The sequence below is a fragment of the Somniosus microcephalus genome, chromosome 19 (assembly GCF_052327205.1).
Source record: "Somniosus microcephalus isolate GS21.2 chromosome 19, FLI_Smic_1.0, whole genome shotgun sequence".
In the NCBI taxonomy this organism is placed as follows: domain Eukaryota; kingdom Metazoa; phylum Chordata; class Chondrichthyes; order Squaliformes; family Somniosidae; genus Somniosus; species Somniosus microcephalus.
In genome coordinates this window covers 40,967,037-40,983,936 of record NC_141005.1, presented here as the reverse complement: position 1 = coordinate 40,983,936, position 16,900 = coordinate 40,967,037, and the positions used below count along the sequence as shown (strand labels likewise).

At 41.7% G+C, this 16,900-nt stretch overlaps 1 protein-coding gene across 1 annotated transcript in view; it reads left to right on the top strand.

Moving 5' to 3' along the window:
• Nucleotides 1–16,900, top strand: part of vps37ba (VPS37B subunit of ESCRT-I a) — a 34,395-nt gene that overhangs the window by 5,095 nt on the left and 12,400 nt on the right. The window contains exon 2 of the mRNA XM_085961683.1: nucleotides 8,580–8,751. Coding sequence (XP_085817809.1) covers nucleotides 8,580–8,751 — 172 coding nt within the window. The remainder of the gene's footprint in view (nucleotides 1–8,579; nucleotides 8,752–16,900) is intronic.

Genomic DNA, 16,900 nt, shown 5'->3' with positions numbered 1-16,900 from the left:
CTGCCGGACTGAATGGCCTGTTCCTGTGCTGGAATGTAATAGCCTACCTTCATGTTGGATTATTACAGAGCCAAATCTAACAGCAGCATCGGTTAAAGAAACTATTAGTGCTGCAATTACATTTTGTCTTTTGGATGAAAATCTGTTCTTAGGCAGTCCCTAGGAACCGAGGATGACTTGCTTCCACACTAAAAAATGAGTTCTCAGGTGACTGATGAGCCCAATGCAGGACCTACAGTCTCTATCACAGGTGGGGCAGACGGTGGTTGAAAGGGCGGGTTGGTGGGGTTCTTGGGTTGACGTGCACTGCTTGGCTTGCGTTTGCTCCCGGCGAAGAGACTCGAGGTGTTCGGCGCCTTCCCGGATACTTCTCCACTTTGTGCGGTCTTGGGCCAGAGATTCCCAGGTGTCGGTGGGGATGTTGCACTTTTTCAAGGAGGCTTTGAGGGTGCCTTTTTGAAGCGTTTCCTCTGCCCACCTGGGGCGCTCTTGCCGTGTCGGAGCTTCGCGAGTAGAGCGCTTCTTTTGGGAGTCTCATGTCGGGCATGCGGACAATGTGACTCCCATCAGAGCTGATCGAGCGTGGTCAGAGCTTCGATGCTGGGGATGTTGGCCTGAGCGAGAACACTGACGGTGCGCCTATCCTGCCAATTTATTATAATAATGTTCCTAGCATCGATGTTGTGATTTTTTTTTTTATATAAGTGATGTGATCTAATCGATAGTCGTGGACCAAATGTATATTTGTAGAGGCTGTGCCAGCTGGAATATGTTACGTGGTTGCTACAAACGATGGTAGCTGCCGTCTGGCTTAATAGTTTTAACGAGCAATCCGAAGGATGGTTGATTTGCTAATTTAAAAGCAAATTGCCATATTTATATAATGAATGCAATACCTATAACAAAAACAGAAGTATCGCTCCTGAAATTAAACTATTGTCCTCATTCCTGTGTTTGAAACTATGTTCAGTCAGACTTTATCAAAAGTGTTGTAGGGGCTGAAGTCTACAATAATGGAATGTTAACCAATTATTGAATTTTACTAATCAGTAAATTCACAGTATAAATGGGTTTACACAAGAACAATTTGCATTTATATAAGCACCTTTAACATAGGAAAGTGTCCCAAGGCGCTTCACAGGAATGTTATCAAACAAAATTTGACACTGAGCCATGTAAGGAGATATTGGGACAGGCGACGGTCACAGAGGTAGGTTTTAAGGAGCATCTTAAAGGAGGAGAGGCGCGGAGTGGTTATGGGTAAATAGACTGGTATTTATTTTCCACTTTCAGCAGTAGTTTTTGAAAATAAGATGCTTTGGAGTTTCTCTGCTTGTAAAATAATCAGCCAATAGGCTTGGAATATGGTTAGATGTCTTCTGCCACTTTAGATTATTCATGCTATGATACAACTTTTAAATTCCATTGGGCTGGATAAATCCATGTTTCCTCCACATTCCTACGTAATGGTATTTCTTTGAATACATAAAGGACAGGTAAAGGCCAGCTGATCGAGGCTGCCCCTGAGTAGTGTTTGTGGTTGGAATGAGCTGATAACTGTTGTACTTTGTCTGAAGTTTAAAGATGTATGGCTAGGAATTTCCTCGAGTCAAGTTGCACTTTTTAGGAGATTTTGCGCCCACCCCGGTTTTATGCTGGAATCTTGCTACGGCAAAATTCCTCCATCGTTTACGCTGTTCCCGAGTACACCATCAACATGCTACAGGAAACTTTGTGCTATCCGGCACCGACGGGACGGAGCTGTTGCCGTCCCATCAAAACTGCCGGACAAACCAGCGCTAATGTTAAAACATGCGGAGCTTTTGAGCTCTGTATCTAGCAACAGCTTCTAAACAGTCGGCCGTACCTTGCAAGCATCTATGTAGCTAAGCAACAGCTTCAGCTAGACCTTGCAGAGCCTGACTGGTGGAAAGAAAAAAAAACCTAATGAAACAGCTCCTGATTTTTGCCGGTGGATCGAGCATTCCGGACAGTTAACCTCCGGATAAACTAAAGTTTCCTGTACTTTGATCATTAACATAGCTTTACCCGACCATGCAAAAGACCAGAGAACATGAGTTTCCTGAATTAATGCCAGTTCTGAATGGGCGTAAATGTGCGTCCAAACATTTAAGTGTAGCACATCCCCACCAAAACTGAGATCGGTGTGACTGAGAAGGTTCAGCCTTGGAGCAGGCCCCAAGCTATCCGCGTAATATTGATGCAAGTCCAATGGAGAAAATTCCAGGCCTATCCGTCCGTTCACTTGGCTCCACGTGGCCTTTCCACGATAGCTTTATCTGACATTGGCTGTAGAAAGCAAAGCCATGGAATGCTGTGGAAATGTGAAGAATAGGATCTTGCAGCTCTAAGCTTGGTTGATGGTGACGATCTGTCACGTTTGATTAATTGGGAATGGCTGGACTACGTTCCATCAGGGCAGAAGAGTGGTGAATTGAGTTGAACTATTGATTTGAGGCATGTGTTTAGGAAATTCAGCCAAATGAAATCACACACATCATCATTCTGGTAAAACTGTCAAGCAGGAGAGCCCAAGTCCAGTGTTGGAGCAATATATTTCAGATTTGTCGAACAACAAATCTAGATCTGGTTAGCACAGTTCCAGATTCGCTGTAAGGATAGCTGGTTGACGAGCTGTATCATAATCTACTTAAGGGAGACAATCATTTCAAACCTTACTGTGGACAGCTGAGCAGTGCCTCATTAATCTTTCTGGGTCACAGGGTTAACCAGCTGATAGTGGCATTACTGTCTGAAGTATTTACTCAAGGGGCCATCACTGATTATGTAGTAGTACTGCATGCTTGGAGCCTCTGCACTAGTGTAGGTTTGTATTTGTGCCTGGGTTTTAAATCATCTTGATACTTTGCTATGTCTCTATTTTCTAAAACAGTTTTGTCTTTTCCTTTTGTACAAGATCAACATGCTTCCAGTAAACCCTGAAGTTGAATTGGAGAAATCTGTAGAAGCACTTTGACAGCTTTCGGAGGGCTAAAGATTGATGTCTTAGAAATGTAAATATTTATAAGGATCATAGAATCTAACAGCGCAGAAGGAGAGTAGGAGAAAAATAAGAGAACAAGTAGCATCACTTCAGCTTTAGTTTTTTTTTCTTCCATCACACACCTTTGTATATAAACCAGATGGTGTCCGCAAAGAGCCGGTGGCTTTTTGACTTCTCATTTTAGCTCCTGGGTTTTGACTCCTCTCCTTAGACTGCAATTGTGTTTGGAACTGCCACTGTAGTTTTTTTTGTATCTGTGGCAGCGTGCGGATATTTGGATGTGGTTATTTCAACCCTCAAAGGCTAAATCATTAACAGTTGATATGAAAGCCGCAGTCACTGGAAAATATAACATCTGGGTAATCTACATTCAGTGAAAATTTTATGAATTACAAACTCGTGTTTTTTTCCCCTTGCATTGAGAATGTGTATGGGTGTACCACTGAAATAGTTTGTGTGTGGGGGTGGGGGGGGGGGGGGGAAGAAATGTGCAATGGTAGGGAAGTGCTACTGTGAAAGGCTAAAGACGGTTAGTTGTGTGTAAAAATGACGAAGTTGTTACAGGAAACTTTGGTTTATGCTCAAGCCACCGGCAAAAATCGGGAGCCGTTTCGTTGCTTTTTTTTTTCACCAGTCAGGCTCTGCAAGGTCTCACTGAAGCTGTTGTTAAGCTACAGAGATGCTTGCAAGGTACGGACGACTGTTTAGAAGCTGCAACAGGGTTTGTTGCCAGATACGGAGCTCAAAATCTCCGTATGTTTCAACATTAGCGCTGGTTTGTCCGGCAGTTTTGATGGGACGGCAACAGCTCAGTCCCGTCGGTGCCGGATAGCACAAAGCTTCCTGTATACTGTAGCTTAATGACCCCGGCCTGTTATTAAATCGCGAATAATCCCATATAAACCTCAATTTGGAAAGTTTGCTTTAATCGCTTCTGGTATTGGTTGTTTACCTTTTTTAAATTACAATGTGCAAAATACAAAATCTTAATTTTTTAAATTATGTGGAGTAACTTTCAATTAAATCTCATTGCACGTTAAAGGCATTTACACTAAATGTTTAGTTTGCATAGATAGGAATGAGCGAACCAAGAATCTAATCATCATTGATTTTACTGTAAAACTGGCCAGTTGGAAATTGAGAAACTCCTTTCCCTTTCTATATTCACAATAGAAATAATTGTGAAGGAACACCGTTCAGCTGCTAGTGAAGTTCACTAGTAGACGATTACAGGTGTCTTTTCTAATTTGTTGCCTCAAAACTCCAACTAGTTTTACTGGGGTGCTGGCTGGTTAGGACTCCACCCAAGTGAACTTTCCTCATTGTGAGGCTCGATGGAGAGTATTAACAGGTTATTCAATAAAGCCTCACAATCCTGTTCTTGCATTGCAATTAGTAGTAAGAACTCTTCAGTTCTCCTTGGCTCTGAGGCCAGTTGTAGCTTCCCAACTGTTGCCTGGCTAAGGTCAGCGAACTCGGTACAGATGAGAATTTGAACCAATTTGCTTGGAGTATGTAATTTTTATTTTCAAGCAAGCAGTGTTCTTTTTTCAGTGGCTTGTACAACTATTGTCAAAACTCCCAAAATTCCTTTATAAAATGGTGTACATAATCTTGCTTGTACATTTTTACGTTAACTGCTCCAAAATTAACGTCTGACTATGGGGAAACCGAAGTCATCAATGGGAGAATTAAGGGCAGTGCCCCTTTTAAGATGTCTTGCTCACATGACACATTTTGCCATGTGCTATATATAAAAGAAAGATTTGCATTTATAAAGCGCCTTTCACGACCACCGGCCGTCCCAAAGCGTTTTACAGCCAATGAAGTACTTTTTGAAGTGTAGTCACTCTTGTAATGTAGGAAAGGTGGCAGCCAATTTGCGCACAGCAAGCTCCCACAAATAGCAGTGAGATAATGACCAGATAATCTGTTTTTAGTGATGTTGATTGAGGGATAAATATTGGCCAAGACACCGGGGAGAACTCCCCTGCTGCTCTGAAATAGTGCCATAGGATCTTTAACGTCCACCTGAGAGAGCAGGTGGCACTCTGGGTTAACATCTCATCTGAAAGACGGCACCTCCGACAGTGCAGCACTCCCTCAGTACTGCACTGGAGTGTCGGTCTCAACTTTTGTGCTCCTATAGATGTCATTAGACATTTTAGATCATTTTTACTGCAGATAAGGAGAGCGGAGTGAATTGTTTGTATTTCAGAGCTGCACTTGGTTTTATACGCTCAAAAGCTATAAATATTCGCGCCCTTAATGTGAACTTGCATGCTTGAAGTATCGGTGTCAGAAGCTGCTATGTGTTGCAGTATATACGTTTGGAAGACGAGGGCTAAACCAGTCTTCTATAATTAAATATGCATTAGGAGTATATCAGTGGAAATGAAAAATCTGCATGTGTGAAAATGAATAGACGCTGCAATGTTCCAGTGGGATAAGAAAATATTTCAAGTAGCGGTTTTGATTATTTGTCGTTAACATCTGTGATTAACACGTTAAATTAATCTCAAATTAACGCGTTAATCGTGGAAGTTAATTGACAGCCCATATATTAAATATAAATAACATTTTACTACAACAACTTGTATTTATATAGAGCCTTTAACGTAGTAGAACATCCCAAGGCGCTTCACAGGTGTATCATAAGACAAAAATTTGTCACTGAGCCATGTAAGGAGAAATTAGAGCAGGTGACCAAAAGCTTAGTCAGGTAAGTTTTAAGGCGCTCCTTAAAAGAGGAAAGAGATGTGGAGAGGTTTGGGGAGGGAATTCCAGAGCTTAGGGCCGAGGCAACACAAGGCACGGCCACCAATGGTTGAGCAATTATAATCAGGGATGCTCATGATGGCAGAATTAGAGGAGCGCCAATACCTTGGGTTGGAGGAGGTGGGTGTTGTGGAGCTGGAAGAGATTAGAGATAAGGAAGGGCAGGGCTCTGGAGCGATTTGGGGGAAAAAGGATAATTTTTAAATCGAGGCGTTGCTTAACCGGGAGCCAATGGAGGCCGGCAAGCACAGGGGTGATGGGTGAACGGGATTGGTGCGAGTCAGGACACGGGCAGCTGAGTTTTAGATGACTTCAAGTTTACGGAGGGTAGAACATGGGAGGCCAGCCAGGAGTGCATTGGAATAGTCATGTCTAAAGGTAACACAGGGATGGATGAGGGTTTCAGCAGCGGGTGAGCTGAGGCAGGGGCAGAGACGGGCGATATTAGAGGTGGAAATAGGCGGTCTTAATTATGGGAGTTTTTCTTGAGTTCACAATGCTTGGTTGGCACTGGAAATATCTAAATTACTACTATGTAGCTTGTTCATTGTAGTTAAATGAAATTGCGTGCCTATTGGACACTGAGTTAATATCTGGTACATCAAGCTCTGTAAAATGCATCTGGTCAGCCAATATTGTATTTACGATTTGGGCACAGCGGACTTCCTGAGAGCTTTGGCAAGGGCGAGCATTTTATAAAAAAAAAACACAAACTTCATAAGAACTAAATTACTTAGGGCTGAATTTTACCAGCCCTGAGTAGGTGGGTTTGGAGGCAGGACTGCTGGCAAAATGGGAAAAATTGGGATCGGGTCCCAACCCACCTCCGACCATCTTCCCGGGAGGCGGGTCCCCCTCTCGCGCAGGGACCCGTCTCCTCGAGGCAGGAAGGGGATTACTGCCAGTTAACAGGCAGTTTTGAGGCTTTCCCCATTTTACCCCCACAAGTGCGGGTTTCCCGACGGCTGCGAACCTCGCCAGGCTCAGCGAGGCGAGCAGTGGGTCTGCGGGGGCGAGAGGGGTCGAAATGTCAGCTGTAGAGGTGAGTGATGGGTGCAAGTGTGGAGAGGTGAGTGTAAAGTGTTGGAAAAAGTTTCCTTACCTTTGTTTCTTTCTGCAGGCTTCAGCCCTTGAGGATCCGGAGGTGCCTCATCTCAACGGCAGAGATGACAGAATGGCTGCTGCATTCTCAGATGCAGTAGCTATCTGCTTTCTGCTGAGGAGAGGGGCCTTGGTAAGCTTTCTGTGCAAGGGCTCACCTTAGAACAGAGATTGTGTTTGACAGCTTCTCAAAGCTGTCAAACGTTGACAATTCATCTGTCAAAAATTTTTGACAGATGAAACGTCGTACGCTGACGTCCTCTGTCACCGGCTTGCCCTTAATTGGCCGGTAAGCCCACAATAAGGTCAATCAAGGGAAAATAGTGTGGGTTCGTCAGACGTCGTTGGGGGCAGGACTGAAACCCGAAAACCAGCAGTCCCACCTCCACCGCGCCCCCATTGACATCCAGCCCTTAGTGTTTGTTTCTTATCTAGAGGTAAGTAGAAAAATAACATTTGACATAAAATGCAAACAAGAAGTATTTAAAATAAAATGCCTGCTCGGTGAAATATGAACCACTGGATAAAATTCAGGCACCTTTAACATGTTCCATAATGTAACAAACAAGGTTTCTGAGTAAGTGTCTTAGAAATTCTGTCTTAGAAATTCGATGCTTAACTGAACCGAGTGAGGAAAAACTGATGGGCTACAAAGTATTTCTTAACTCATTGCTGAATGTGTTATTTAAAAAAAAATTGTCTTGGGGAAAGTGCACAGTGTGCCATTTGGTAACGCCCGTTCATATTTACTGTTGATATGGGCAGAGATGGAGGGAGTAGCACATCGACTCCATTAGGAGAATTGTAATGGAAAGGTAAAACTGGAGATAATTGTGTTTCTGAAACTGTGATAATGCCATGGAACCTGAGGTAGATCAGCACAACCCATCAGGTTTCTGCTTCAATTGCAAACTCTGGTGGTGCACTCCACAGCCTCAACCCTCTAAGGAAAACAAAAATTCTCAAAGATGAGAGCTTGCTGGACAGAATTAGGGAAGAGGAGTAAAGAAACAGAATTTGGGATTTAAAGTTTCAACATTTCTATACAGGCTTGTATGTCATCATGCTCAAATTCTGTTGCTCGTCTGTTAGAATTCTGCTATGGTGTGAACTTTGCAAGAAGAATTTCATACTTATTTTTAGCAGCAGATGTGATTGGCAATGCATCATTGCTGGTAGAATGTGGTGACACTGACTCTTTAAAGGAAAACCTCTTGTGCTGTGGGCAGTATGGAGGAAAACGGAAGCAGTGGGTAATAATGCATAGGCACAGTGGCATGCTGCATGGCTGGAATAAAAAACAGTTCAAAATACTGCAACCATACTCGAGTAACGAGGACAATAAAGTGGCATGTGGCAAAGATTTGCTAATTCTCCAAATGTAATATAGTGTAATCTTCTTGGGCAGTCCCTCCAGAACAGAGGATGACTTGCTTCCACAATAAAAATGAGTTCTCAGGTGACTGAGTCCAATGCGGGACCTACAGTCTCTGTCACAGGTGGGGCAGACGGTGGTTGAAGGGGTGGGTGGGGTGCTTGGGTTGTCGTGCGCTTCTTCCGCTGTTTGCGCTTGGCTTCCGCTTACTCCCGGCAAAGAGACTCAAGGCGTTCGGTGCCTTCCCGGATGCTTCTCCTGTGTAATATGACGTTGAAGAAATTTTTCTTTGTTTTTCAGGCACAGAATATACAGCCAAATAAAGACATGAGTCTTGCTAGTAATCGTAGTCTAGCAGAACAGAATCTGCAATATCACCCTAAATTGGACAGCTTGAAACTCCAATTAACTAGGAAATATCAACAACTACAGACACTATTTGAAGCATATCAGATGAGGAAGTCGAGATTAGGTAACCCTGTTGTTCCTCCTTTCGTATGTAGTACACATTGATTTGAACTTTTGATGGTTCTGCTTTAATACGTTTTATATGTAAATCATTCTTATGGCATGCACCTCTCCTAAATGCCACGCTTCCTATAAGTGTCACACTTCATAATAAATGCAGTTTCAATCACCATAAATCATTTGCCCCAATAATGTGTTCTTTGTTAAATAACATTGAACAGTGTCTTCTGACCTTGCCTCAAGCAATGCCACGGGAGGTTGTGCATTATTTAAAAAAAATTATCATTCTGCATGATTAGGCTAAACTAACAGTAACTTGCATTTCAAAATCAAAAGTGACTTAAAAATAACACACTTTTGAAAACTTAAGCTATAAATTTGAATCCTTCTAGCTCTCCCTCCTTCCTGCTTTCTTCTATTGTGCCTAAAACTATCACTATCACCATCCCAACTTTTCATAGATGAGTCTGATGTGATAGTCCTTGGATTTGAGTTGAATTGCTGTGGTTTTACAGCCCTGCTTCCTAGAGAACATTAAACTTTTCCTCAGCCTGTTGATAACCCATCTTTGGGTTATCAGGAGGAAACTTATTCTACACCTTGGATTTGACTTTTATTTGAAAAGCTTATACATTTGCCCTTGATGCATTTCACTGAGCTGGTCACTTTTTCCAACTCTTAGTTTTTCTTTTCAATCATTCTTCCTGTTCAATCTTTGCCTTATTTATCTTCATTATTTGAATATTCTATCTTTTTCTTGTCAATTAAATTGGCTCGGTGTCCCTGGGCGCCAGTTGTTAGTTTCAGAATGTCTGAAACTTAGTTACATCTAATAGATACTCAGCAGACATGTTCAAATCTTTGTCCGTACCACTTTGTTTCTCTTCATAATCATGTCATTATGAACAAGTATGCATTAAATAGCACATTGTAAATGCATTTCATGGGAGTGTTATGCTATATGTTTCTAATTGTTAAATGGAGAAGGAAATTAGCTATCTTGTTTTAGTTTGACCTTTCCTAGATATAAATCGGGAAAATATTATGATTTTGTACTCGGGAGCTTACAGCTAATGGCCCAGAATTTGCTGCAATGGCGCTATTGGCACCCAATGCCTTGCGTTACACCGCAGTGCTCCCTGATCCTCCAGTGGCAAATTTCCACAAATTTTGTGGAGAACTCATTGTAATACGCTGCAGAGAACATAGCGGCAACTCAGACACTGCAGCCAATATATATCTCTGCAGCAATGAGAAAAACCAAAGGCATTAAGTATTCTCTCCCAAAACCGTTCACCTCAAAATACTGTAGTAAAAGGAAACACTAATGGTTGAACTAACATACATTAACTGTGTTCTACTTCAAATTTTATAAAACAAATTATCTGATAAAATATGCATTGCTTTACTATTAAAATTTTTAATTTCCTGGAATTCGCTACAAAATCATCTTGGATTGTTTAGACGTTTCATCAGTACATGCAATTCTCCGTTGCTTCATTTAAAACCTGTGAAATGTAGCAATATAAATCAAAGCAACTGACAAGTCACTGAATATTGCATAAAGAGTAAATAATGCAATGATGTGATAGCGAACTTGCCTAGTGGCAGTGACACATCTGTGTGCACACGATTGACAATCAAACTGGCCAGTGTGCACGTAGTCTCTGGCAACGTTCCAAAGGGAACATTAAGTATTTTATCCATTGAGTGCTGTGTGTGTGGGATCTCAACTTGAAATTGACCTGGGCCATGCACGATGTTGCTCAGTGGCAGAAACTGAAAGGAGCAGAGCTGTCACAAGCACGCAGCCCTTTGACATGATTTAAATTCAGTTCACCTATTCAGTTATTTCCTTACTGCTATGGACTGCTTTCTGAAGTGGACTGTTATTAATGCCTATACATCTGTAAAATCAGGAGGGGGTGGTGTAAATAAAATGCAACACGATGAAATGATTATGAATTTAAATAGAATGTAATTTTTTTTTTAGTAATAACTAAATTACAGGAAACTCTCGCTTTACCGGCACCTAAATAACCAGAAATCTCTGTTAACCGGCAAAATTCAGGAGTAGGTTCAGGTAAGTTTTACTTCATATTAGTGGCCGTTCCTGGATCTGTGGCCGTGTAACTGGGGTTCCTGCACTTGTTGCTAAGCAACGGGGACGCTTAGTCTGTGGCTGGGGTTCCTGCAGCTTTTGCCAAGCCTGGATTTGTTTGCTGTGTACGGAGCTCTCGTACCTTTTAACTATACCTCTCTAATCCGGACTTTTTGATAAACCGGCACCACGTCGGTGACGGATAAGCGTTTCCTGTAGTAGACTGGGATGTCGATGTAGTTTTATATGGACTTCCAGAAGGCATTTGATAAGGTTCCACATAAGAGACTGTTAGCTAAAATTAAAGCTCACAGAATTGAAGGCAAATTATAGACATGGTTAGGAGATTAGTTAGGTGGCAGAAGACCAAGTAAGGATAATGGGTATGTACTTGAATTTGAAGGAAGTGACTAGTAGTGTTCCACAAAGATATGTGCTGGGGCCTCAACTATTCACTATTTATGAATGACTTGGATAACACACCAGAGAGCCATATATCCAAGTTTGTGATGACAAAGATTGATGGTATCGTAAGTACTGTAGACGGGCGCATAAAATTACAGAGAGACATTGACATAGTTTTAGGTGAGTGGGAAAAACAGTGGCAGATGAATTTCAATGCAGGTAAGTGTAAGGTCATCCATTTTGGGACCAAAAAAGGATGGATCAGTGTATTTAAATGGTGGAAAAACTAGGAGCAGTGGAGGTCTAAAGAGATTTAGGGGGTCCATGCACACATCACTAAAATGTAGTAGTCAGGTACAAAAAAAATCAAAGCGGCTAATGGAATGTTAGCCGTTATAACTCGAGGGCTAGAATATAAAGGGGAGGAAGTTTTGCTGCAGCTATACAAAGCCCTAGTTGGACCACCTCTGGAGTACTGTACAATTCTGAGCATCGCACTGGTGAAATGATATATTGGCCTTGGGAGGACTGCAGTGCAGATTCACCAGAACGTTGCCAGGGCTCCAAGGATTAGATTGAGGAGATATTAAATAAACTAGGCTTGTATTGCTTGGAATGTAGATGGTTAAGGGGTGATTTGATTGAGGTTTTTAGGATTTTGAAAGGAATTGATTGGGTAGATAGCGAGGAACTGGTGGGGGAGTCCAGGACAAGGGGACATAACCTTTAAAATCAGAGCCAGGCCATTCAGGGCAGAAGTTAGGAAACACTTCTTCATGCAAAGGGTGGTAGAAGTGTGGAACACTCTCAAAGTAGTAGATGCTAGCTCAATTAATTTTAAATCTCAAATTGATAAATTTTTGCAGGCCAAGGGTATAAAAGGATATGAAACCAAGGCAGATAAATGGAGTTGAGGTACAGATCAGCCATGATCTCATTGAATGGCACAACAGGCTCGAGGCTGAATGGCCGGCTCCTGTTCCTATGTTCCTAGAAAGCATTGAGCATTTTACTGGGTTGCTGATCGTAATCAGAGGTGTAACAATGGAAATGACAGAGCAATTAAACAAATACTTTGGTTCTGTCTTCACGGTAGAGGACACAATTAACTTCCCAGAAATGCTAGAGAACCAAGGGTCTAGTGAGAAGGAGGAATTAAAGGAAATTAGATTTTTTTTAAATACTGCTGGAGAAATTAATGGGACCTGATAATCTGCATACCAGAGTACTAAGAGGTAGCCATGGAAATAGTGGATGCATTGGTTGTCATCCTCCAAAATTGTATAGATTATGGAACAGTTCTTGCAGATTGGCGGGTGGCAAATGTAACCCCACTATTTAAAAAAAGGAGGGAGAGAAAATGGGGAACTACAGGCCGGTTAGCCTAACATCAGTAGTAGGGAAAATGCTAGAGTCTGTTATAAAGGATGTGATAACAGGACACTTAGAAAATATCAACGGGATTAGACAAAGTCAACATGGATTTATGAAAGGGAAATCGTGTTTGACAAACCTACTGGAGTTTTTTTGAGGATGTAACTGGTAGAATAGATAAGGGAGAACCAGTGGATGTGGTGTATTTGGATTTCAGAAGGCCTTTGATAAAGTCCCACCTAAGAGGTTAGTGTGCAAAATTAAAACATATGGGATTGGGGGTAATATACTGCAATGGATTGAAAATTGGTTAACAGACAGGAAACAGTAGGAATAAATGGGTCTTTTTCGGGGTGGCAGGCGGTGACTAGTGGGGTACAGCAGGGATCAGTGCTTGGTCCCCAACTATTCACTATATATCAATGATTTGGATGAGGGAACCAAATGTAATATTTCCAAGTTTGCTGATGACACGAAACTAGGTGGGATTGTGAGTTGTGAGGAGGATGCAAAGAGGCTTCAAGGCAATTTAGACAAGTTGAGTGTGTGGGCAAATATATGGCAGATGCAGTATAATGTGGATAAATGTGAAGTTATCCACTTCAGTAGGAAAAACAGAAAGGTAGAGTATTTAAATGGTGATAGATTGGGAAATGCTGATGTACAAAGGGACCTGGATGTCCTTGTACACCAGTCACTGAAAGCAAACATGCAGGTGCAACAAGCAGTTAGGAAGGCAAATGGTATGCTGGCCTTCATTGCAAGAGGATTTGAGTACAGGAGCAAGGATGTCTTTTTACTACACTTGTACAGGGCCTTGGTGAGACCACACCTGGGGTACTGTGCAGTTTTGGTTTTCTTACCTAAGAGAGGATATACTTGCCATAGAGGGAGTGCAGCGAAGGTTCACCAGACTGATTCCTGGGATGGCAGGACTGTCGTATGAGGAGAGATTGCGTCGACTAGGCCTGTATTCACTAGAGTTTAGAAGAATGAGAGGGGATCTCGTTGAAACGTATAAAATTTTGACAGAGCTAGACAGACTGGATGGAGGGAGGATGTTTCCCCTGGCTGGGGGGGTCTAGAACGAGGGGTCACAGTCTCAGGATATGGGGTAGGACATTTAGGACGGAGATGAGGAGAAATGTCTTCACTCGGAGGGTGGTGAACCTGTGGCCTTCTCTACCACAGAAGGCTGTGGAGGCCAAGTCACTGAATATATTTAAGAAGGAGATAGATAGATTTCTAGAGGCAAAAGGCATCAAGGGGTACTGGGAGAGAGGATCAGCCATGATATTGTATGCCTCTACCTGTGAAGCTATAAAAGGGGAATCTCGAATGAGCTGTTTCCCACACTGTAAACAGCGGCTGGCACGGGGTGACTTTTTTCCAGACCTGATTTATTTGATTTTTTTTTAAAGCAATTTCTCTAATAGAATTCAATGGATTGTAAAGCATACACTTAATTTTCGAAGAAACTGGTTCAAATGATAAGGTTTATTTATATTGTCAATATTCTACATTTCTTTTCAAAACCAAAATATTTGTGATTTTCCTATTCCTGTGATTATACCAAGCACGCTGACCATGTCTGCCATTTTGTAACAGTCCAACTGGCAGTGGCGATCAAAGTAGCATTAATATTCACAAGCGTCTCAGCGGGGCAGCGCAGAAATCCCAGGAAATTAGTGTAGATCCTCCAATACAAATTCCAAAATGCAAATAATGAAACCAAATTCAGAATGATGGTGTACCCAATTCCTGCCAGTGACCCAATTCCTGCCAATGAAAGTGTAACATTTGAGACTTTTATCTATTTGACCTGAAAGGAATTTTGATTTTGCTACAAAAATAGATTTAAAAAGGCTTAACTCCCAGAAACCATTTGATGACTTTTTTGTCTTGTATTTTATCTAACACTAGAGTGGGTTTTCATTCAGTATGGCCAGCAGGGGAGCTTAGCTGAGCAGATAATATAGTTGCCACATCATGCGAGGGGCTGGTTTCCACATGCAAGACAGTAACTTGCGGGGCTGAAAGCCAATCCTTGAGCTAAGAGGAGTCTGCGCCGTCTCTCACTGACATCTGTTCACCCCACAGCAGGCGCAGAGTTGCATTTTGTATTTATTCATGGTATGGGAACTGATCAGAAATTGAGATCTCATTGGAAATGTGTTCGGTTCAATGATATATTTCATGTAAAATAAACCAGTTTCTTGGTTTGCACTTGACCTTCTCACTTGAATGCTTCTCGTTCTACCTTTTGCTGGTTGGAGTGAGTCTTTCGTAAAGTACCAAATTCATCAAGTGCAGGTTAGAAGTGTGTAAATTTTCAGACTTCGGCAGATTCACTGCCCCCAATCTCTCCTTCACAAATGCTCTCCTGTTAACTAATTAACATGGATTAGTTGAATATGCTGGGAGTTATAAATGAGCGAGGTTCAGTCCAATGTACCTATTTCTACCACCTTGTATTATAAAATTATTCTCTTGTAAGACCAAAGTATTCAGTATACACAACAAGGAGTCCTTTTGTTAGCAGCAATGGATCAAGCCATCATTTAACTAGATATTGGGCAGCAAAGATGCTCTTAAATGTAGGAGTTACAGGAGTCACCGGTGCAACAGCGCCTGAGACAATACTATAAGATCTGTAAATGCTTAACATTGATATTTGCTCTTGTCGGCATGAAAGGTGCTATACATGTCTCAAAGCACTTTGCACAATGAATTACCTTTTTGAAGTGCAGTCACTTCAAATTAGGAAATGATGGCCAGAAACACTTATTTTTCGGGCTTCGCGATGCCTTTTGCTGAATGCAAAAGTCCACTTCCTTCGGCTTTTCCTATGCAATAAAGCTTGACATTGTACTGGAAATATATTGGGAATAACCTTGACGGCATGTGAATAATGAACCGTTCTGCCTTGGGGGTATGCACTGGAAATAGTACAGCTCCATTGTATCCTCCTGATCTCCTCTTCATGCTTTATAGCTTCTAAGCCTGAACTTTGTAGCGTGTGTTTACTTAAAAAGTACAGTTGGATGGAAGTACAGTTGGATGGAAGCAATAAGGAAACTTGGATAGATTACAGTACTTAACTACCACATCTGTTACAGAACAAAAATTGTAATACCATCAGTTCAGTAACTTTTGACCATGAGTCTGTGGTGAAAAGCTTTACATGAGAAATTAACCCTTTGGAGCCTCTTGGCTTGTCTGAAGTTGATGTGGTTTTAATAGGGGGGGAAAAAATTACGCTCTGGCAATAATGCGTTTCATAACAGCCACAGATTTGATCCAGTTAAGAGCCTCGTTTTAAAGGCTGCTGGGAACAATTACAGCTGAAATGAGTTTACTGTATAATTCAAATATTGAGTGTAGAATGTTGTTTGGCATTACAGCAGGTTGCTACAAGCTGAGCAGATATAAATAACCATTCTGTTCCGAATGATTTAATATCTAATGGTAACGGTGGTCTACGCAGATTGTACATGGCTGGCAAATGATGTCACTTGTGCACTGGTGCATTTGTATTTTAAATGGCAATTATTTTGATCAGTGGAATACACTGGTGCTTCCCATCCCTACTTCCATCTGTGTGCCCTATGTGAATTATATGCCTCAAATGGTTCTTTGTTGTTGGTGTTTGAGCTCATACAGCTGTTATCTTTTTGTAAAGACTTGTGATCTATTGTCTGCTTTTATATTTAAAAAAAAAAGCTGTTAACCACTGATTTGAAGTTCTTGGAATTGTGCTAGTTTAAAGTGCTTCTGTGCTGAAGATGGTGCCCTCTTTAATTACATTACCGTGGGCTGCCAACGCATGATCTCATTGAGTGTTTCAGGTTTCCAATCGTCACTTGGTGATGCTGACCGGCATTGACACTGACTGACTTCAGACATTTCAAACTTTACATATTCCAGCTACTGTACAGTAGAAGACGTTGTAAATGATAATTAGCATCTAAATAACTGTATGGCATGGAACCCGGTGCTGCGCAATAGCTTTCTCCATAATGGGACTTAAATGAGACTATTGTTTAGCAGGCAGCCGGCCATTAATCATAGCCCTTCAGCACCCTGAAACTGGATATGTGCCCAATTGCTGCCTGTTTCCTTGCTACATCTTTACTGGCTCTGCACTGCTTTTGACTATTGCTTCCTTGAACGTGTTATTATGTATTTGTAGAGCATTTTAAAAGTATTTTTCCATTACACTTGTCTGCTTTGAAATCTGTTGCTAGCAGCTCATTGAGCAAAGAAGATTTTG